This window comes from Dermacentor silvarum, chromosome 5, assembly GCF_013339745.2.
Source record: "Dermacentor silvarum isolate Dsil-2018 chromosome 5, BIME_Dsil_1.4, whole genome shotgun sequence".
Taxonomy (NCBI): domain Eukaryota; kingdom Metazoa; phylum Arthropoda; class Arachnida; order Ixodida; family Ixodidae; genus Dermacentor; species Dermacentor silvarum.
This window is the reverse complement of record NC_051158.1, coordinates 162,549,185-162,571,404: the sequence shown is the minus strand read 5'-3', so window position 1 is coordinate 162,571,404 and position 22,220 is coordinate 162,549,185. Positions and strand designations below refer to the sequence as shown.

Here is a 22,220-nt window from a genome sequence, read left to right as displayed (position 1 = left end):
ATTGCCACAGCTCTAGCAGCATTCGAAATAGGAGGCGAGTCAAGTCTGGACACTGTCAATACGTAACATACGTGCAACGTCTTATTTCTATTTCAGTATGTCTAGCCTTGAACTCTATTAAGGTGTCAGTCAGACGACAACAATCAGAGGTGTGTCTGTGTGCCATGCGGTGTGCATACATACAGCGTACATCTCTATCCAGGTAACTAGCAAAGCTCCGAGGAAACATGTTTTGCTAGCTTTCGTGCTCCCAAAATTTTCACGGTAGGGTTTTCTAAGCACCTGGGCATCAAGCTTTATAAAATAATAAACCGTAAAATAACTGGATAAGAAGGGCCATTAGCATGGAGTACAGTGCAGTCCACTTATAACAATACCACATATAACCATATATAACGATATGTTATTCACCGCATATCGCATATAATGATCAACATTTTTGCTTCTGGACAGTGTTTTTCATGCAGAATAATTGTGAAATTTGCGTTCCTGAGTTGCCCTTAATCGAGACGGGGCGAAAGGTTTGCCTACGCGAGTTCGTATCTGCCGCCATTACCGCACAGCGCATCCCACATGCACGCCAATTGCAAAAGTCACCGAAAGCATCGCAAGTTGGCACAGCATGCACAAGATAGCGCCAGCTGCTTCGCGTCATCGGCGGTCGTGTGAGCATCCATAGAAGAGGAGGGCAGGAAAAAAACACACATAAGCTGTCTCTCTTTCAGCGAGCGTGGAAATGCACCGCAAAAGCACAGCGGGAGGTGGATTGACAAAGCGCAAAGCTGTGTCACTTGAGACGAAGCTGCAAATTTTGCAAGACTCTAAGCAGTACGAGCTCGCGCAGTCGACGATTATGATATCGACAATTATGAAAACCGAGAGCGCCACGGTCATGAAGGCTAGAAGCAGTGGCCATGCCGATCAGCGGAAAAGGCGGGCTTTGTGCGCCAGGACGAAACCCCCATGCATGAAACTAACACGATGGATGCCGCTGACATTATCGAACTCTGGGAGCACATTGCTACTGACGAAATACGTGGTGCTTCGATGGAGGAGTTTCCGAGTGCAGATAGTGCTGCCTCATTCTGCGAAAAATCTCCGACGGGGCGATCGTTGTCATGACAGACGGCAGCATTGTGCAGCGGAGGCGGCGACAGCTGCGGGAGTCACGAGGAGATTGAAAGTTACGGCAAGACGAAAGACGTCTTACAAGACGTCTGCACCGACCCAGACGTTCAACCAAAGTGCAATGTCGTCGATCTAGTCACTCAGTGATTTCATGCACTAAATCATAGTCGCCAGTGTTCGCGCAGCAGCTGGACACGATGCACACCGCGGCTGTGAACCTGAAACTTCTGCAAAAGCAAGTGCAGATTTCTATTTCAGCGCGCCTAACGATTGAAACGCTATTTAGAGGTATATACTATAAATAAACATTTTATTTTTCACAGCCTACTTTCTACAACACTGCTTTTCTTTTATCGCAAGTGGCAAATTTGGTTTCGGGACGGCAAACAATTTTTTTTTTTATAGCAGTCCAGGTATAGCGATGATCGGTTATAACAATCGGATTTTTTGTTTTTCTTGTTATCGTTATAAGTGGACTGCACTGTACACTGGAAAATATAGTATAAGTCCTCAGTTCATTGTTGAGCTGTGCTGGCCCACCTTCTGCTAGTGTCGGGCCAGGGCCCAGATTTCCAGTGGGTACTACAGTAAAATCTCGGTGCTACGAATTTCGCGGGGTTGCGTGAAATATTTATATCACCCGAAATTCGTATCATCAAAACATACACAAAACCAAGAAAAAATTAATTAATTTTTACCAGAAAAGATTTCCAATAGTGGAACCCCATTTATATACCTTCCTCACTGCTGCGTTTTCCCGGCTGCTACGTCTCGTTTTTGCAGACCCGACCTAAATCCCATTGACTTCCATGTAGAGTAGAACCCCGCTGATACATTTTTCATGGGACCGTAAAAAGAAAAAACGTAAGAGCCGGGAAACAGGAAAAATTTAGAAATGGGAGTAGAACTGCACACAATATTATTTTAATTCTTACGTGTGAAAAAAAGTCGTAGTTTCGCACGACAGCCGAAGTATCAATTGCGATAGCTAATTAGTAGACAGCTATACAAAGTAAGAATAATAGCTTTATCGTCCGTATAAACTTGTAAACATGTGCTTATTAACTATATTAACAAACACGATGTCAGCGCCCACAGGCAAACATGAACACATCACACTCGATGAGCGCGGACACGCGCTGTCAATTGCTGGCGTGAGGAATTTAGGCGCCGCTGCAGAAGCGAGCGAAGTGACCTTCACGCTGTTGTCTATCGCTTCAATGCAAACTGAGCACCGAGAACACACAGCACGCACAAAGCTACGAGCCGCCGACGCACCTACACTGCGTAGACTCTGCCCCCAACGTAGAAGGCTCAAGATACAGCCGCCGCGCAGTACGCAGTTGATGCCAGAGCACAACGCTGCCTGCTATCCCTCCCCCCTCGCTGGTGCCTCGAGCGCAACGGAACAAGGCGCGCTTCCTTCCTGCTTTTCTTTCTTTCGCGCGTGAGATTTAGACACGGTTGTCAGCTCCCCTCACACGCATGCTTTCACTCGCACATACAGCATACGGCACGGCACTGGCGTTATCACCCTTGGACTTTATACGGAACATCTATGAGCCAAAACTAATTTTAGGGCCGCAACGTGTCGTAGACACCATCTTTAGATGGCAAATACGGATCTCAAGGGCCATACTTTTGCTGGCGGAAACCAAAAATACGTCATAAGTGTCGCCCCCAGCACTTTGGGCGGCCAATGCCATCGTCAAGCAACCAAGCCAAGCGACATGATAAGTCAAAATGGCCGCTCGGGCCTGCAGTTCGCAACGTATGATGCAGGTCCCACAGTTGCGACGTAACAGCGGGGTTACCAAGGCATTCGGTTCTATGGAATCTGTGCTGGGACCGGCCGAAAACGACGCAACAACTGGGAAAACGCAGCACCCGGGAACGTAACAGCGGGGTTCTACTGTATTTATTAAGATCCCCTTGATATGTCGCCAATCTGTAATTTTCCTGTATTTTCATTGTTGCGTATGAATGTGGCGGTCACGTAAATTTAACGGTGCAGCCAGCTTGTACATTGCATCAAGTGACCGATGTGTTGCAACAAGCGACCGGCACGTTGCAGATACGGCTTAGCCGCGGGGGGGGGGGGGGGGGGGGGCCGTATCTTGAATGCGATCTGCGACCTGCGCATAGCCTGCGCCCACGTGGACCTCATCGTCGAAACGATCTGCGATGTTGACAAAGTGTGCCTAGTACTGGCAGGTTCGTATGCACTGTGCTTTCAAAGTTTAGTTCACGCTGAAGTGAGAGACAGCGCAAAGGTCAATTCGCTCGCTGCTGCTGTTGCGCTTCCTCACGCCAGCGTTTCCAAGCGAGTGTCCGCGGTCATCGAGCGAGATGTGTTAATGTCTACCTGTGCGCAGGTGATATTGCACTTGTTAATTTAGTAAGCTAAGTTTACAAGTTTATGCGGCCGGTACTACTATTCTTACTTCGTACAGCTGTCTACTAATTTGATATTGCAATCATTGCTTCACCTTTCGAGCGAAACTGCGACTTTTTTTTTTTTTTTTTCACTGTCCCTTGTCGGGATATGTGGGGATTGCCGACGGCCCTCTGCCTCGACACACCGAGCCCCGCGGTTGGCGCATGCCTGCGCATCAACCGCGGTCCGGTACAAGCTCGAGGAAACAATAGACGACAACCACGTGTACACTCGGAAAGCATTTATTACGACTGCAACTAACACTTCGAGGAGGCCAGCTAGCTACAGTTGACATCGCTGAGGGTTCCCTCGAAGAGAATAATACACTAGGTAAAGAAGGGCTTCCGACTTACCAACTGGGGAATACGGGGGGGCCGCGGCGTTTGCCGCGGCAAGAACGCGGTTGACTAACCACGTGCGGGAATACAAGAGCGGCGGCGGAGACTTCCGCCGTCGCCGCTTGCTGGGGACCAAAGAGACCCGGGCGATATCAGCAAGATCTCACGTGACATGCCCAGGGGCGCTGATAGCGGTTGCGATTCCCGCGCACCGCCCGCGGAAGGAAAGTTTCCCCTCTCCCAACTCTCCCTGGCACGCATGCGCTTGACGCGACGTTCGCTGCCCGTGCGGCTGTTATGGGACCCGAGGATTCCCACATCCCTCCACCCTTAAATATTGCCCTACGGCGGAGAAATCGCTGGAACGACGGCATTGACAAAGTATCCGGGCAGGTACGATGGTAAACTCCGGCAGGAAATGTCAGAATCCATGTTGATAGGCAGCACAGTCCTATGTGGCGGCCGCCCACATGTGGCAGCCGTCACAGTGGTTGACGATGGCTTGCCCTCAAGATGCGCGCCGCAATGTCCACCCGGGAACAGCGGGTCAGGACTTTCTCGAAGCGGCGCGCGCGCCGGCTCGATGAACCTCACACCGACGCATCCTTGTGGGAGTGTATGATGGTAGGCCTCCCTCATTGTGGCTGCCATGTGCTGCTGCATCGGGCCGCGAACAGGGAGGGGCCGAGACAGCAGGTAGGGACGTGGACCATGGCAGCAATAGCAAGTCGAGGCGGCTTCACTCGTTCTGCAAAGTCGCTCAAATGCACTCCACAAACACTTAGAATTAAGGCAGTAGAGGCCGCCGCAGCGTCGGCCGTCTGACACGATGCTGAACCACCCGTCTACCGCATAGCTTTATGCGGCAACGAGAAAAAAAAAAAAAAAACAATCCAGTTTGTTTGAATGAAGTTATTCGCTTCGACCGAATTTTTCCGGTCCGATACAGCGCGAAAGTGGGCGATGCTCGTATGAACAAAGCGCTCTCTGGTCCCCCGAGATTTCGGTTATTCCGCCCGCAAAATATTGAGTTCATCTGAACAAAATAAGCTTTCTATTTCGAACGAGGTTTCTCCGCTCGGGCGAGTATAGTAGAACTAGCGAATCCGGTTGCACCCGCTAAATGTCACGGCATGGTAGTCTTCGAACATGCGACCGGCAGCTCCGCAGAGCCTTACGCCTAATCGCGACCATGACGAATACCAATGCCACAAAAGACCCATAAAGGGTTCCAATGAGCCGCCGCGAGGAGATGCAGGCCTAGCTAAGCGGTCCCCGCTCGCTGCTCAACACGCAGCTTTCGAGCCGACTCCTGGGACTGCGCCCCGCTGACGTCCTAGCCAGCGTTTCCGGCGCCCGGTTCCCAGAGCCAAAGATACAGAAAGGAGGCTATTTACATATGTACAGGGGAAAATCGACCACCGCGCCGGCTGCTGCACTCACTCGCTTCGGGCGTACTCTTAAAAAAGAAAACTTGCTGCAAATCTCAGCGTCTAAACGAGTTCGGCGACACTGGCGCAGCGTTAACTCGCCCTCAAGAAAGCACACACAGATCTAGCTAGCAATCACGCCTTCAGCTGAGGCCTAACGCTGGTCCGGACAGATCGTCGTCCCGTTTTCGAAGAGCTTGCCCCACGTTGGGAACGCCAAAATGTCGGGATATGGGGGGGATGCCAACGGCCCTCTGCCTCGACACACCGAGCCCCGCGGTTGGCGCATGCCTGCGCATCAACCGCGGTCCGGTACAAGCTCGAGGAAACAATAGACGACAACCACGTGTACACTCGGAAAGCATTTATTACGACTGCAACTAACACTTCGAGGAGGCCAGCTAGCTATAGTTGACATCGCTGAGGGTTCCCTCGAAGAGAATAATACACTAGGTAAAGAAGGGCTTCCGACTTACCAACTGGGGAATATGGGGGGGCCGCGGCGTTTGCTGCGGCAAGAACGCGGTTGACTAACCACGTGCGGGAATACGGGAGCGGCGGCGGAGACTTCCGCCGTCGCCGCTTGCTGGGGACCAAAGAGACCCGGGCGATATCAGCAAGATCTCACGTGACATGCCCGGTGGCGCTGATAGCGCTTGCGATTCCCGCGCAGCGCCCGCGGAAGGAAAGTTTCCCCTCTCCCAACTCTCCCTGGCACGCATGCGCTTGACGCGACGTTCGCTGCCCGTGCGGCTGTTATGGGACCCGAGGATTCCCACACCCTTAAAAAACGTATCAACGGGGTTCTACTAACCGTGTATGTTTTCTTCTTGCCCAAATCGTCAACGATCGGCTTCTGAAAGGCATTTAAGTGCATGCATGTGATCTCAGGAATGTTTTTCGCATGCCACTGAACGCCTGAGCACGTAGAGTGCAGGGAGCGTTTTGCTGTCGGGGCTGTGCCACGGTCGTCGTTGCAGCAGCGGTCCTTGTCTACTTTCTCTCTCCGCATCGGCTAGGCTGTGATGTGGTCCAGTCCGCTCGACGTGGGGACCAATGAGAGATTGCGCAGCCGTGTGACGTAGCCGGTTGCTTGGCGACTATGGATCCCGCTGTGCCGGTTGCCTCGCTGGCTCGGCCGCCGCCGCTGTTGCTCACGCGTTCGTATGATCTGCAGCGGCGCGGCAACGCGTTCGGAACAGCTGATTTTTTTCGTATTGTGAGCAATGTATTTCAGCCAGGGAATGTTATGGATTTGTATCACACTGAAATTCGTACCGGCTGGGATTGTATCACCGGGGTTTTACGGTACCACAGTTACAATGAAGTTCAGACTGTCACGCAGTTTTTGGTTTGGTGTTGACCGGCGCTGCACACCTAAACTCAGTAGCCAGCTGCAGAGAGCAATGCCGTGCTACACTTCTTCATTGCAGAACAAGTTGACCGACATTGCAGAACAACATATCAGTCCCCAAGGATGCCCAAGTTCCTTCGCTGTACAGGCAAATTTGAACCAGCAGTTTTCATAGTAGATCTGATTACAATACATACGAAAGATACACATTCGGCTCGGATCCATACAGAATCATTCTTATACGGTTCATTTCATTGTAGCGGTGTTCCTTGCAGAAGCATTCAACCGTACTTTCATACTGACACGTGGTGTCATAAAGCGATGCATAAAAGACGAGGCACTAGAACTGCACTATGCCTACATAGTTTTCATGTGCCATCAACAAGAAGCCAAAGGCTCACTTTCTGTCATCTGACAATGTAAACATTCACAACTTGCTTACCTTCAACCACTCGTCCGCAGTTGAAGGGCATGCAACGTATATTGGCGCAAGCACATCCCAGAGGGCCTGACAAACTTCCGAGACCGTGTAGCAGGCAGTTGAGCGTCCCGAAAGAAAACTGGAAGATGCTTCTGTGATAGTTGCACCCGCTGCCAGGAATCTGGAGAAAACACTTTATGAAACAAAATGCAAGGCTCCGAATGCGCAAATGTTTAGTTTTACGTATGGTAATACTGTGCAGAGAAATGAGCATTCAGCAGTGCGATTGTGTGGGCATGTATAAGCACACTCACTGTCCAAAATTCTCTGCCTAATAATTAATCATCAAATTTTTATGTAAACAAACAAGACGTAGCACTTGTGTATGTGATTGCTTCTAGATAACTTTCCCAGCTAAATTTGTATGAATATAAATTAGTATTTCTCTGCATTTTTACATGTATGCACACCTCTAATACCCTTATCAGTGAAGGAAAACCAAGAGAAAAGCAGGCCACAAAAAGAAAGGAGGAAGGTAGATAAGAAAGTGTAACAATATCACATCCTGCACTGGCTTAATGTAACTGGACATTCACGCAACAGAACATTATTACTGAGTTAAGTTCGCTTCCTGCAACATCATGTGTGGAGAGGGTGCGCCAACACGCGTCATATTTTCAGAAAGCCTGCATCACAACTTTCCAGCAATTCTCTTCAGCCGGCGCTTCCTACATCTACCTGCACACAGCACCAAAATTTAATCATAACCAGCCACCAACAGCCCCAAGAACAAATCATTCTAGCTCTATTATTATCAGGCAAAGGTGTGAAGCTATGCAAGTAGCACAACCGTAGCACTAGTCTGACTCAGCACAATTACAGTGCAGTTGTTTTTGATCAAAAACCTGGCTTAGCACTGCTGTACGGGTCAATGATATTTTACGTGACTCATTTCAATTTGGAATCTATAGACCTCTCCCTGTTTGCAAACAGCGTGACGTCACTGCGGGGGCCTCTCCCCTCTTACCGCGCCTCCGAAGCAGGCGCTGGTTGGCAAGAAACGTTCGTGCGAGCTCTTCTCCCAGCAGAAGAGCGCTGCTTGTATAAAACCGCCGCGATCGTAAGTCCGGCATATTGCGACTTTTTTGAAGTGGCAGCATTTCTGAACTGTGCTTAGGAAGTATAATCGTCCCCGTTTTACCGGTACAACGTAGCGTTTTCCCGAGTGCATGGTTCCCGTAAGTCAGCGTGTGGTGATTTCGTAAAAGTGGCCTCCTCCATAGATCAAACATCTACAAAAATGTATTACTCCTCGAAAACGAACATTTTGTCACAGATTGTGCACGTTTTCGTGGTTGCAAAGTGCTACTTCGCTAAATTACTGGTCTTCGAACACAAATTTGCATTGCATTGTTGTGAATGCACCGATTTGCGCCCCATTTACACTGTACCAAACGATATACAAGATAAAGTTTGCTGCTCTCAACTTTACAAGACCCAAGTTTTGCATGTTTATGTGCATTATCACGACTAGAGTCCGTACCATGAAGGTGAATGCATTAATAACGAAAAAAAAAGAAAGTTCAATTTTACTTAAGACCCGTGAGATCTGCATTAAATCACGATAATTTCAGTGGCTTGCCTTTAGGGCATTACCCGTGGTTAAATGTATACACGCAGCTTCGGCAGCGATCAAAACATCGTAGAAGTTCATTCCTAGCCATACCTCTCACTAAATTTTTTTTTTTTTGCACACAGAGCGAATGGCCTCGAAATACATGCGCTCACTAATCATTGCATCTTATTCAATCTCACCTGTTCAATAATTACGGTTCCTGAAGTTCTATCGGAGGCTGATCACTACGACTGGTTTTATTACACGCAACACGCGTCCACAGTCTCGCAAGCGAGATGTATTGCTTATCGCGTAGTACACCACGCGCGTGCGCAGACACACACATAATGTTGTCCTTTTCCCTACGCTAAGCTGAGCCGATATCGTCGCTGTTCTCGCCGCACACTTTACCCCAACAAATGTGGCACACATCCATGGAAAAGCCGATATTCTTCATTGCATAGTCCATCGCAGCCCACCACCAAGTGGTTCACGTTCGCAAGTAAAAAAGGCCAGCGTCGCCACATTTTCATCATGCAGTTTACCACACGCCGATGTTCTCCGACACACATTAATGCTAATCTGGCTGGCAAGAGAATTGTGGAGGTTCACGTAAAAATGAAAAAGAAATAAAGAAATGAAAACACGCCTCCACATGGCGCCCACCTCCACCAAATAAAGCGCGACTGCACCACGCAGAAAGCCGGCGGCAGCTGTTTTTTGCCAACCAGAGTCACCGCACGTGCGCCGGTGACGTCATGCTGTGACGTCGCCGGTGCGGTGTGACGTACCCCAGGAGAGGTCTATAGTCATGATCGCAATGAATATCAAGGGAGTGGCATCCTACTCACCATATCTAACTCAGTTAACTCATTTCAAACTGCCATAGAGACTAAGTTGGAAACTGTCCGGGCATATGCTGTATTTGGGCACCATAACGTAATACTAGTAATAGTTACTGCCCCACCAATTACCCCTCTAACATTACGTCTGAATTACATGATTTACACAGTTCTATGCTAACACAGTGTCACTTGTCACCAATTCTTTTGGTAGGTGTTTGTTTCCTAATGTATTATGGTTGTCTGATCTACCTGCTTTGGCCCCAGATCCCTGGCAAAGTAATGTACAGTAAAAGGTTGTCAATTCGGTTTTCACGGGACCGAAAGAAATGTTCGAATTAACCGAATGTTGAATTATCGAGGGTATCAAGAAAACAATAAAGAAATGGCTACCACATGAAACCTTTTTTTTATTTACTGAATAAATGATGAAATCCCATTTCTATTTTGCGCAATAGCAATGCGGAAGCTGCAATTCCTATCATCTCGTGAATGCATGATCGGCTCTCGCAACGGCGAAGGCGTCGCGACTTCCTTTGCAGAGCTGGCGCAGCACGCACCTTCACCTGAGACATTTTACTACCGCGCGCACATCCCGTCTATTTTTTTTTTTTTTTGCCAATGAGCTGGTCACCAACAAATCGTCTGTCCATCGCAATGTAGCTGGCGCTCTTCATGCTTGACAGCTTTACACTGAATAAAAACGCAACTAATGTTTGCCGCAACCACTGCAGATGAAACCGTGGCGGCTATTGACACGATCATGGACGGTAACCTTGTGGTTCTGAAGGCACGTGGCCGACACACACAAAGTGAAAAAAAAACTATCGTTTGCTGCGACAACTGCAGACGAAACCGCTGTCACTATCGATGCGATTATGGATGTCAACTACACAGTTGTGAAGGCATGCGGCTGACGCGCCCCACTGAGTGAAAACGAAGCTAATGTTTGCCGCAACCGCTGCAGACAAAACCACGGCCGCTATCGAGACGATCATGTATGGCGACTACACAGTTATGAAGGCACATGGCCAATGCAGTCTTGTGCATGGCAGTAAGCACAAGGATAAAGGCTTTAAAGGCACAAATAGGGACGAAGCATTTCAGCGTTACTGTCATTCACGCACAATTTCCATTGATGACAATGGCTATGTGGAAACACCTCTTCGTTTTGGTTGGACGCTAGCGCCGTTTCTGCTCTTCTGTGTTGCACATTTGCGGCACTCGCCAAGCTCCAAGAGACGTCCAAATTAACCGATGTGCAGCCAAACATGTTCAAATTAAGGACAGTTTAATTGCATTAAGTAATGCATATGCCTGCTGGGACAAGAGAATTATTCGATTTTCCAAATCAACGAGGATCGAATTGACGAGGTTTTACTGTATTCCCATACCTCTCTTCTTTACTCTTTTCACAGGTTGTACTACTCTCATAACTAATGTCACCACAAATACACTTGATTTATTAGGAACTACTCGTGCTGGTCTTGTTTCAGGCTTTTCTTACATGCCTGTATTAGGTGACCATTTCGCCCTTTCATTTGATCTTTGCTTTCCAACCAGCAAGACAATAAAACTGTCCAAGCAGACACAATTTTGACAAAATTAACATCGAGCTCGCCCATTATTTTGATTTTCATGGATGGCTTCAATAACTAAACCGTCAAAACTAATTAAAACCTTTTTGTGAACAACGTTCAAGAACTAACATATGAGTATATCCCACCGCACGACATTTCATGTAGTTCTGGTGCACAGTGATACAACAGCCACATAAAAGGATTATCAAATAAGAAAAAGCGTCTCTACTGCCTTGCAAAGCACTAGCCCTCGTGCTTATTGCAGCAAATCGTGCTTATGCATCTGCACTCTAAATGACTGAAGCTAACTTCCAGCAACACATGTTGACACGTGTACTTGTTTCTTTCTCAGGTGACCGCTTTTCACCAGGTAACAAATGTTAAACGTTATCGCTCAGCACAGGATGCTCCTGTATGTATTAAAAGTGTCTCTAATGTTTTCGATGGCTCGATCCGCTGTCTGTCGTCACCTAACCTTGTGTAATCTGATAGTGTGCGCTACGCGAATTGTGTAGTACTTTCTCGAATACACACGGGCACCAGCGATTACTGTGGAACCTTCGACGACTGATGTATAAAAGCCGATGCGCTTGATCTGCCGATCAGATTTCTGACGATCGCCGACTTTGCTCGCCACTATCATTGTGCTTGAGTGTTACTTGTTTTGATGGGCACAAGTTTGCCCAATAAAGCGTTCGCTTTGTAATTCACAGTTTTGCTACTGTGTTCCTGACCATCCCTAAAATGCGACATCTCCAGTGGAAAGCAGTCACCCGAGAAAGAAACAAGTACACGTCAACTTTGAGCAACACATATTTCCATCTATGTTAACCAACAACCCACATAAGTTGTGGCACGTCATCAACCTTAACTATGGCAGCACACTTCCCTTCGTCAATGCTTATGGTACTGATATTTCTGATGTTGAATGCACTAAGTATACCAAACAATCTTTTCTGTGGCAACCTTATCTGATCCTCAGACATGACACTTATACGCCAGGCTATGATTCCTCACCTAGAGATCCTATTACCATTGCACCTTGTGGTATTTCTAAAATAATAGAATCTCTAATCAAAGCCCCAGTTGTGACTCAATCTTTAAAAAGCACCAGCAGCCGTTCATCTTTACTTCTTTCCAAGATCTACCAGCCACCCACTGATGACAGCACACTCCCTCATGACTGGCAAGCTGGGAAGGCAGTTCTAGTGCCCAAATCACGTAGTAAAGATTTACCTCTATAAAAATTCCCCTCTAAATTATTGCCCTATATCCTTCGCTGGCATTCCTTGAAATATCATTGAGCACATCCTCTAGATGAACATTACCACCTTTTTAGAAACACAAACCTTCTTTTCTAACGCGCACCATGGCTTCCACCAAAATCTCTCTTGTAAAAACAGAATTAGCATCTTTTACTCACTCACTTCATGCCATTTCAGACTGTCAATAATTAGCTGTTTCTGTTTGTTTTTTTAGATATTTCAACAGCGATCGAGAAAGTAAGTCATAAAACTGCTAATATGCTCGTACTCGTAGACCATATTGGCAATCAAGCATGGGATCAGATGCAGAGGCTAGACTGACGGCTGCAGTAGTGGAGTATGAATTAACATGCGGTCCCTTCCAGGTTTGAAAAGTTTATCGACTTGGCTTGGTCGGGCTGTAGTCAATACGCCAATGTGACTATACTGCACACCGACTGCGCTGTTCCGTTTTCATGGCGGTGCAGAAAGCGAAGTGCAGTACGGCCAAGCTGTCGACAGCCATCAAAATCTGCAGAAGGCCCTTCGCTGGCCCAGTGAAGGCCCTCTGCTTTTGTTACTTTCGCAAAGGTATCAACTGAATACTTTTTTTTTGCTGATATTTGCATGCATGCTTACAATGCATATTAGATATAACAAAGGTATTTTCATGTCTGATGCAACTTCATTGTAACAAGGCGCGACAACATTTGTGCACCTTTACGCTGCCAGTATGCGACATCAATACTAGTCGTGAGTGCAAGCAAGTGCGCAGTGGTAACTGGTGCCAGGAATGTGTCACTCTGCTCGTTCTGCAGCAAACAGGTTCAGATCTGCAATATCTTCCATATAGGGCATGTGTCATATTTTGCAGCGTAAAAGCATGAGATTTAATGTTACATCAGATCACATGATGCATACCTACACCATTCAAATGTGATGACCATCTTTTCGTCCCACATGCAAGCAGCAGGAGTAGTCTCTATAGTGTAGCCTGCTATGTATTCGCGACTCCAGCAATTCATGCAACACCTAGAAAACTCACACGAAGGTCGCAGCGGCGGAGCAGACGCTCAGTCTGTAGCCTTCGTACTGTGATCAGGTGTGCTTCTAGTACGATGGAGCCACCATCTACGGAACTCCGCATGGCTGTGGAATTATACTACACTTTGCAGTTTTGCGGTGCCAAAAAGCCACATGGATTGCGAATCGCATCATAAGCTGTGACAACAGCAATAGTTGTGTTCTCAACATCTTGCTCGAGAAAGTTCTCTATTTTTTTTCGCAGGCGAGGGTCAGTTTGTTGTTTGCGTGAAGAAAACACGATCCTGTTGCTTGTACAGTATATACCACTTTGGTCACCTGGTTCATAAATTCAATCCAAACACTAAAAATGACCCCATCCCTCCCTTTATCGCTGTCCTTAGTGTGGACTGCGACAAAGCTGTGGTTGTCCTAAGATGTGCTTGAAGATCCCGGAAGCACTTGGATGGGCCACATGCAGAATTAGGAAACGTTTGGCAACCTTCAGCATGATTTTGCTCCTATAAATGTATTCTCCAAGATGGAGCACTCCTTTGTAAAAAGTTACCACCAGCGGTACGAAAAGCTTACGTAGTTCTTCCTGTCCAATTTTCCGGACTCCCTAGGGGCCGCGAACCCATCCGAAAAATCGGCCAGTCCAAAAAAAGTGGCGCTTCCTCAGCATCCAGCAGCGAAAGTAGCCGAGTTGACCAAAACCTTGGCCGTATGCCATTCTTACGCCCTGAAATTGCCATGCCAAGAAAAGTGTGTGTGTGTCTGTGGAAGGGGGGGGGGGGGGGGGCGACAAACTGATTGCGAAAAATTGTTCACGGCCACCGCGTCCGCGTCAGTGCGCGCGTTATGTTGCAAAAATCGACCGAGACACCATACACAGCGTCCGAAACTTCAGTCAGCGTTTTACATTGGTCATAAAGGAGTGCGGGGTCTGTTTCGGTGCCAGCGCGATCGCTTGCTGCTGCCTGAAGAACTAGGTTGTCCCGTTGCCTCAGCAACCCGCATGCGTCAGGGTGGAAGGTATTGAATATAGACAGCAACCCATGGAAGAAACAGCAGTACGATCCCCTGACTCAGTTCACCACGGAACTAATGCAGCCGCTGGTCCACGCAGTGACACTTCAGATGGTGCGGTAAAACAGCGCTTGAGGGCATAGTTTCATTTTTGAAAGCCCGAGCAACCCTTTCAGCGCAGAGTGGGCGCAGATTTCTCATATTTTGCTGAAATATAGCAGGATGTAGCCGAGTTAGCCTTTCGGCGCAGTTCGGCGCAAATGGCGCAGCGGTAGCATCACTGCGTAACCGCATATAGTGCAGGACCGGATGTACTGCGGTCTTTTCAGACTCCCGTTAATTTTTCCATAGTACTCCATGTATAGACGTATCGCTTATAGTGCAGTTGCGGGAAACGAAATACCGGTTACAGTGCGGCTGCCTGGGAGTACGGAAGTCAGCGGAGACAGCGAACGCTCCCCTCAAACAGGCGCCCCAAGGAGTGCTCGAGGAAGAAAGGGAGACAAAGTGGAGGAGAAGGACACGTGGTGCGAACGAACAGCCAGTGAGGCTGAAACCAGAATCTTGAGTGCGAGTAGTGAAATATCACGGCGCACATAGCGAGCGAGGGCCACGAAACTGCCAACGCCGGCCAATGCTCGCTTCACGATAACGGCAGTAAACGAAACTTCAAGGAGCGGGCGGCGCCGGCAAGGCACGGCGAAGGGCGCACGCGGAGACCGTGGAATGTGAGGGAGGAGGGCGGCAGGGAAGCGCATTTCGCCTAGGCAACTCCGCTGCTTCGGTGGCCCCCCTCGCCCTCCCACATAGCTCCCTCACTTTCGACTGTCGCCGTGCACGCCCGCCGCCGTGCAGGCGCCACCGCTTCAGCCGGCCCGGCGCCAGCTCCCCGAAGTTTCGTTTTCTGCCGTTATCGGGAAGCGGGCGTTTGCCGGTGTGGGCAGTTTCGTTGGCCGGCCTGGGACAGTGCCGCTGCTTCCATCTGCGCTGTAGCCGCAGCGTGCAAGGTCAATACATGACTAGAAAGTGGAGGAAGCATAAAGGAGAAAGAAGATTTCACAGCCATTTTCTACGCGTGGCTACGGTAGCGTGGCTGAGACGTCGGCACGTGCACACATGTTCCGACGCAACGCAGAATCGGCGACCTTGCCATTTGAGAGAGGGTGAAATTTCCGCCGCGTTTTTTTTTTCTTCCTTTCTTTTTTTGTTTCGTTCACGCGCGACATTCAGGGGTCTCTCCTAAGCTTTTACTCTATGGCGGTGTCGGAGCAGTGCCATTCGGAGGCGCCGCCACGTGATTTGGTTCGAATTAACGAGATTCGACTGTAAATTGAATGCAAACGTTCTAGCCGCATTCCTCGACTGTTGCATACGCGTGGCGGCTCGGTGCACATGTTTTGCACATGAGCGGGCCTTGAAAATTGTTGCTTTGGTTATAATGCAGTACCGCTTATAGTGCAGATATTCGCGACTCCGGCGACTTAAGTTATAAGCGGTCTACACTGTACTATGTTTGCAGTAAAGCGCTACAGCGAACTTCAGGAAGTTTACGTTGAGGTTTGTGGGGATGCGCGACTCTCACGCGTCTCCTGTGGTCCGGCTTCACCGCGTGGCTAAGTGCTGGCGGTGGTCATAGTGGTTACGGCGCGTTGCAAGAGATGGCGCGAGTGTCGCGATGCTAACGCCACCGAACGGCGGGGTGACTTGGGAGAAAAAGGTCCAAGGCGCTCTCTCTTTGGATTGGGATCGGTGGCCAACACGCACGAACACTTTGCGCGACCGTCGCACGACGCTAAGAGCAGGACACCGGTATGGACGAACACAGATTGTTCGAACACGCCACCGTTTGCGTGACCGTACACGTGAACGACTAGGCGATGGTGTCATAGCATGGGGCGAACATATTCGCTCGCTATCGGGTCGCAGTGAGTCGGACTTCCTTGATTTGTCGCGCGCCCGTGTGAATGTTCTATTGGTTGTAATTCGGCTAATGTGCATTAGTGTATGAAAGGTGCAATAAATGCCCTTTTGATTGTTTGCACTACTGTATTGTCGTTCCTTTGTCGCAAGAGCACATGTGAGACCCCACAGGTTGTTACTGCCATCGTGATAATGTTCAGCACATGCGTGCTGCAACATGCAGTTTCATGCGATAGCTGGCGTGGTAATGCAGTTTATGATGCACATGTCGTCGCGGTACTCAAGCTTTCCTTTATTAAAGCTTTTATATCGGATACATGCGGCGCACAATGTGGAACTACCGCGTATGGTACATCAGCGAAAATCAGTACATCAGAGTTTCAGGTACTCCTGGGTAAAGTCGGTAAATCGTTCGATGTAAACACAACATGGACACGCCAGCGTGCAAAACAACTATGGGGTGGCATAGCGGTATGCCTTCCTTGTGACCTGGACATGCTACCCGTGTAACTATTGCAAATTAGTAGGCATTAATTTGAAAATGTGTAATTATTGAAGCAATTGTATCTCTTGTTAGTGTCTGAAGGAAATTGGCAGTTCAGAGGCAAACACAGTTTTGGCCACTTAAAGTGCAGGATATGTCAATTATAGAATAACATGGAAAATAGATTCATAATGCAGTAGCTTAGTTAACATTAATTTACAGAGAAACATTTTTCTTATTTTATTAGTTTACACAGCAGTGATAAGGGACATGTTTGTAGACAGCAGGGAGTAATCAGTCATGGTCAGGTCACGCAGCACAAGCCATACCTGTACATGGTGTGCAAATGTCACACCAGATGTTTGCACACACCGTGCGACCACTTCAGCCTCATTACCCACTGTGCCTCTCTCAGATCAGCTAAAATGATTTGGTCGGCGTAAGCTGCTCTCTTTCCTTCCACAAAACAGCGTAAACCGGCATCACACTGCACGAAAATCGTCAAACTACAGTGTACTGTACATCAAACACAGCGGTTGCGGCAATGCGGGGATCTCCGTGTATCCGCCATGTTGCACAGTGTAGCCAGACGTGGCCAGTTTTCACAGCGCCCCCTGCAGTTCATTTGAGTTGCGAATAACATGGAGTAAGGTGACGCACGCATTGCTCCATCACGCATGTACCTGAGAGTCAAGGCCAGCCGATGGTCAGGAGGTTTTGCCCTCCTCATGTTTGTGTCCCGCTTGGTGATACATGGTCCAACAAGCCGCACAAGCTTTTCAAAAGTGGACGGGGGCATCCGCAGGTAACTGAAACAGGTTGCAATGCCATATACTGTCTCTCTCACACTATTACCTCCCGAAGAGATACATCGCTCCAACTTACTCTCTGTAATATGCAATATCCCGGGACTCAAGCAAGGGCAGGGGGTTTTCCCTGCAGCCTGATTTGGCATCCTCTTGGAGAAAGGGATTGATCTTCCAGCGTCGCTTCTGTTTCTGCTTTGGCACTGCCGCTGCGTCTCCCTCCTTCGCCATAAACGTGCTCGCTAGAAGAATAACAGCAATGCCTTCTTTATCGAGAGACAACAATTCTGGAAGTGAAACTTGCAGCAAACAATGCGGTACAACATTTGTGCAACCGTAACAGTGCAAGCAGCAAACACCACTCTCCAAGGTGCGTAGAGTTGCACCACCATCACAATAGTCCACAATTTCGTGTGTGAGCACTTGTCATGGCATGCCTACTCTGAACATCTGTTTTTGTTCCTGATGTGAATGCCACCCACTCAAGTGACAGAACACGCCCAGCATGGCCTCAGAGATCCAGCACTGCATGCCACCCAACCTCGGAGGCCATACGCCCAATGCGAAAATGCCCTTAGAAACAAAATTGTAGGCTGTGGACTAGAGCTTCTGGCTGAAAAAAAAAGCCTTGCAGGGTAGCAGACTAGCAGAATTTCACAAATGATGCACTAAAGACGTGCAAGCTGCTCCTGCGGATTTTGGTAGCACATGTGTGTTATTTGTCAAGCATATCTTGCCTGTTCACTAAAATACTGCTAGAAAAACATTATGTGGCCATAGCAGGCATTTGGAGAGCATACTTTTTTCGCATGAAGGAGGCGATGCTATCCCTAATACTTCAGCAGAACACTCTGCAGTACAAATAGCACGTTGATATTCAGCACTGGTTGTTCTCACAACAAAAATGGAAACAATGCTCCTTTGAGTGCATCAGTGCATTAACTTATCAATACTTTATACCCCCTCTATAATGTAATAGTATAAAACTCAGAGAAGCACCCCATTAAGCAACATGCTTGGTAGTGGTGCAAATACGGCCCTCCTACTTAAAGTGGACTGCACTATCTGGCTTTCACAATTGTTATTTTGCAATGAACTTGGAAATCGTTCATGCAAACTGCTTGACCTACAGTCGATGCATACAGACTCAGCTACTGCGCTAGTCCTAACCTCAGCTTAATGCGACCAACATCGACCGAGCTTGGTTTGTATTGGCAGCTGTTGAGTGCTACGCTTATCTGCACAGTTAGGGGCAATAGTATGAAGGTGGTTGGTTGCATGCAAAGCTGATGCACTAATTATATAGCTCCTTCCTGATGACAATAAAGCTTGCTTCCCCCCCATGTCACAGTGGAGAATTTACAACATGAAGTTCTAGCCAGACCAGTTAATATTGTTTCCCTCACAAAAACAACCACTCTTACGACACTGATGCCAATCTTAGCACTAAAGTGATAACCAGTCTGCTACTATACAAAGGGGGTTTAATAATTATTTCCCCTGACCTGTTTCATTTAGGCATACATTCATTTCATTTTAATCAGACAACCAGTACATAGTTGCTAAGGCAACTGGCATTAAAGCTCAGAAAGCCTGACGTAGTGTCTGTCCCCAAACCCCCCTTTTCTTACTTACCATCTCAACATTGATTTAACCAAAACAAAATTTGCAGAGTTCAAAAAAAAAAAGAAATATATATCAACTAGATACAAGTAAACTAACTAGGTGTAAGAAATATCTACAAATTGTTTACAAATGAAAACATAATGGAAAGGAAAATAACGCCATACACAACTTTGAAGTGCAAAGAAAACAAAAAATTGTGAGGACTAACATCACACATGTATCCCAGAAGGAGCAGCAAACCTTCTGGCAAGTTAGCTTTGGGTTGTTAATAAATGCGCTTGCATTTTCTTTTTAAAAACATGAATAGAAGTATTTTCATCATTTAATGTGATTACGGAGGGATGTTTGTTTTGGAAGTGTGGAATTTGATTCGCTAATTTTTTGTGTGCCGTAGTTAGTACAAAGCCAATCTCTTATTTGTAAATGCTGCGCCACAAATTTGTGGCCGCGATCCCTTTCAGAGGAATTGGTGAAAAAATTCTGTTGGATTAAATTTCAGCTCATGGTATACAACCATTGCTAACGTTTTATACACGATATTATTGTCAGCTGTTCATGTTTTCTAAAAAGCAACGCTGTATGTGTGCGAAACGACACTGCTTCAATCAGACGCAAAGCTCTTTCTTACAATAGATGCATATAGCTGAGGTTAGTTTGTTGTGGTCGCCCATAGAAGAAGGCAATAATGAAGGTGCGAATGTACTGTTGTATATAATCTTTTTTAGCCATACCAGTAATAAGTAATGCAATGTGCAAATTAGGCCAAAAGCTCAGGAGATGTTCTTCCATAGGTAGAAACTCCAAGGAACTTGTGCAAAGTAAAGCGCTCAATAGATTGTAAAATAAATTCTGAGGTTTTACCTGCCAAAACAACGATATGTTATGAGGCACACTGCAGTGGGGGACTCGGGGGAATTTTCGACCACCTGAAGGGGGGGGTTCTTTAACATGCACCCAACGCACGGTACACAGGCGATTTTGCATTTCACCCCCCATCAAAATGCCGCCCACCAGGGCCAGGATTTTATCCCGCACCCTCAGGCTTAGCAGTGCAATGCCATAACCACTACACCACCCCAGCGGTTCTTCAAGAGGATGTCCCACAGAATTAATAGCACTTATGCTGTAAACTGGCTTATTTATGGGTTCAAAGTGCAATACACTTTGTTTACTTAGTGTTTATATTTAATTTACTTGCCCTCAACCACGTATATTTCACCAAACATTTGAAGAATCGTAGAACGAGCCCAAATTCGTAAACCTTCACAGAAAATTCTGGAAAGTTGGCACCTATGGAAGAACTATCCATCATTCCTGTGGCAGCTGAATGATACAGTGTCAGATTTCCCTTTAGTGATCTTTGTGAGAAACTGCGCAACTAACCAAGCAGCTTGGCAAGCAACACATAAACGTGGTAGAGACCCACACAAGAAAGTCTGACATATTTTTTACCAGAAAAGAAGAGCCGAGGGAAAAACTCACTTTTCCTCTTTGTAGAATGCCTCTGCTGTCCAGCACCACGCCGATCACCCAGTCCAGAGACTTGCGTGCCTTGAGACACTGTCTCCACAGTGCACTGCAACAGCTTCGACGCAACTTTGACACGACACTGAGTTGATGTAGATTTGATAGCCACTCTGACGTTGCATTGTGTGGAGGCGACACCTGGGCACAAAGACTCCGCTTCTTCCTGCTCATCTAGAATGAAAATAATAATAAAATGAATAGGCTAGCAGAAAAGCTGTGGTTTTAGAACCGTCGCCTCAGGCTAACACAGGTATTACATGCCGAAACAAATTACGTGGATCCTAAGCACTATGGGAATTGGCTTAAGCAAAGCTCTTATTGGTGTTCTTGAGGAACGCTGTTGCTGTTTAACAAACATTTGCAAGTATACACCACAAAACGAAGTTAGACACTTCACGGGAAAACATATTACTCAATGGAAATTGGGTCACTCCAACACTGCATACACGCAGTCTATCGCACACCACCATGGGCCAATTTTTTTTTTTTTTTGTACATACCTACACATCAAACTCAACTCATTCTGCACAATGTACTTCTCAAGCTATACTTGTCAGCATTTATAAATGACACGGTCCAGTTTTGCTGCTGTCTTATACATCTGTATCGATGCACTGATAAACCACGCATTATAAACCACTACACTGAACCAAGCCCTGACCCTTCGTGAACCATCTTGGTAGACATCAACCAGAATCCAGAAAGTTGGGGAAGAGACAAAGAAAGCTTCTTTATTAATATCATGATTGCACAGTGTTTACAAGTCCGCATTACTAGAAAGAATCAAGAAGGGCATACAGAAAGGACATGCCCTGTCAATTCATCAGAACGAAGAACAGAACCATGCAAGACGTGCACTGAATGTAAAGAACATTCCAGCTAAACCCGTCTCATGATGAACGTGGACGTTAATGAGATTAGCATAGAAGCAATGTAGCGATGCACTGTATTGCCACCACTGAAATGTGTCATGTATGAGAAAAGTCCATGCAGCAGAGATCCTTTTCGACGCTTCCCGTTTAGAGTTACTGCATAGGCTCCCTTATACAGAGACTATTCCCGCTCTACACGTTGCGCCATCTAGCAATGTCGCTGCGAAATCCGAATGTGGCGTGTGTTTGAATACGGATTCAAACAAGACTGTCTGAATATATATGATGCAAGTCCGACATCACCAGAGTTCTTCCATGTATTTTTATGGTCACGAAACTGCCGCCTCAGTTTCATATAGAGCTAGCGTCCGCCGCTAGAGGCGCAATCGTGCATGAGAGGGCATGCGAACACCGCTACTGTTGTGGTTGTGTGTGGGGCAGCCTCGGTATTCTAGCTTTCTCAACTTCCACAACCGTCGCTTTACTTTCACGTAACTATTTTTAACATTCCACATGCTTAAATAACTGCCTGAGAGCGTCTTCT

At 47.3% G+C, this 22,220-nt stretch overlaps 1 protein-coding gene across 3 annotated transcripts in view; it reads right to left on the bottom strand.

The window, feature by feature from the left end:
* The window catches only part of LOC119453839 (uncharacterized), a 49,668-nt gene that overhangs the window by 24,362 nt on the left and 3,086 nt on the right, over positions 1–22,220 (bottom strand). For all 3 annotated transcript variants that reach the window (XM_037715886.2, XM_049666864.1, XM_049666865.1), the window contains exons 2-5: positions 20,760–20,975; positions 17,731–17,893; positions 17,529–17,654; positions 7,130–7,289 (exon numbers count right to left, since the gene is read on the bottom strand). In XM_037715886.2, the coding sequence (XP_037571814.1) occupies positions 7,130–7,289; positions 17,529–17,654; positions 17,731–17,893; positions 20,760–20,975 (665 nt within the window). The remainder of the gene's footprint in view (positions 1–7,129; positions 7,290–17,528; positions 17,655–17,730; positions 17,894–20,759; positions 20,976–22,220) is intronic.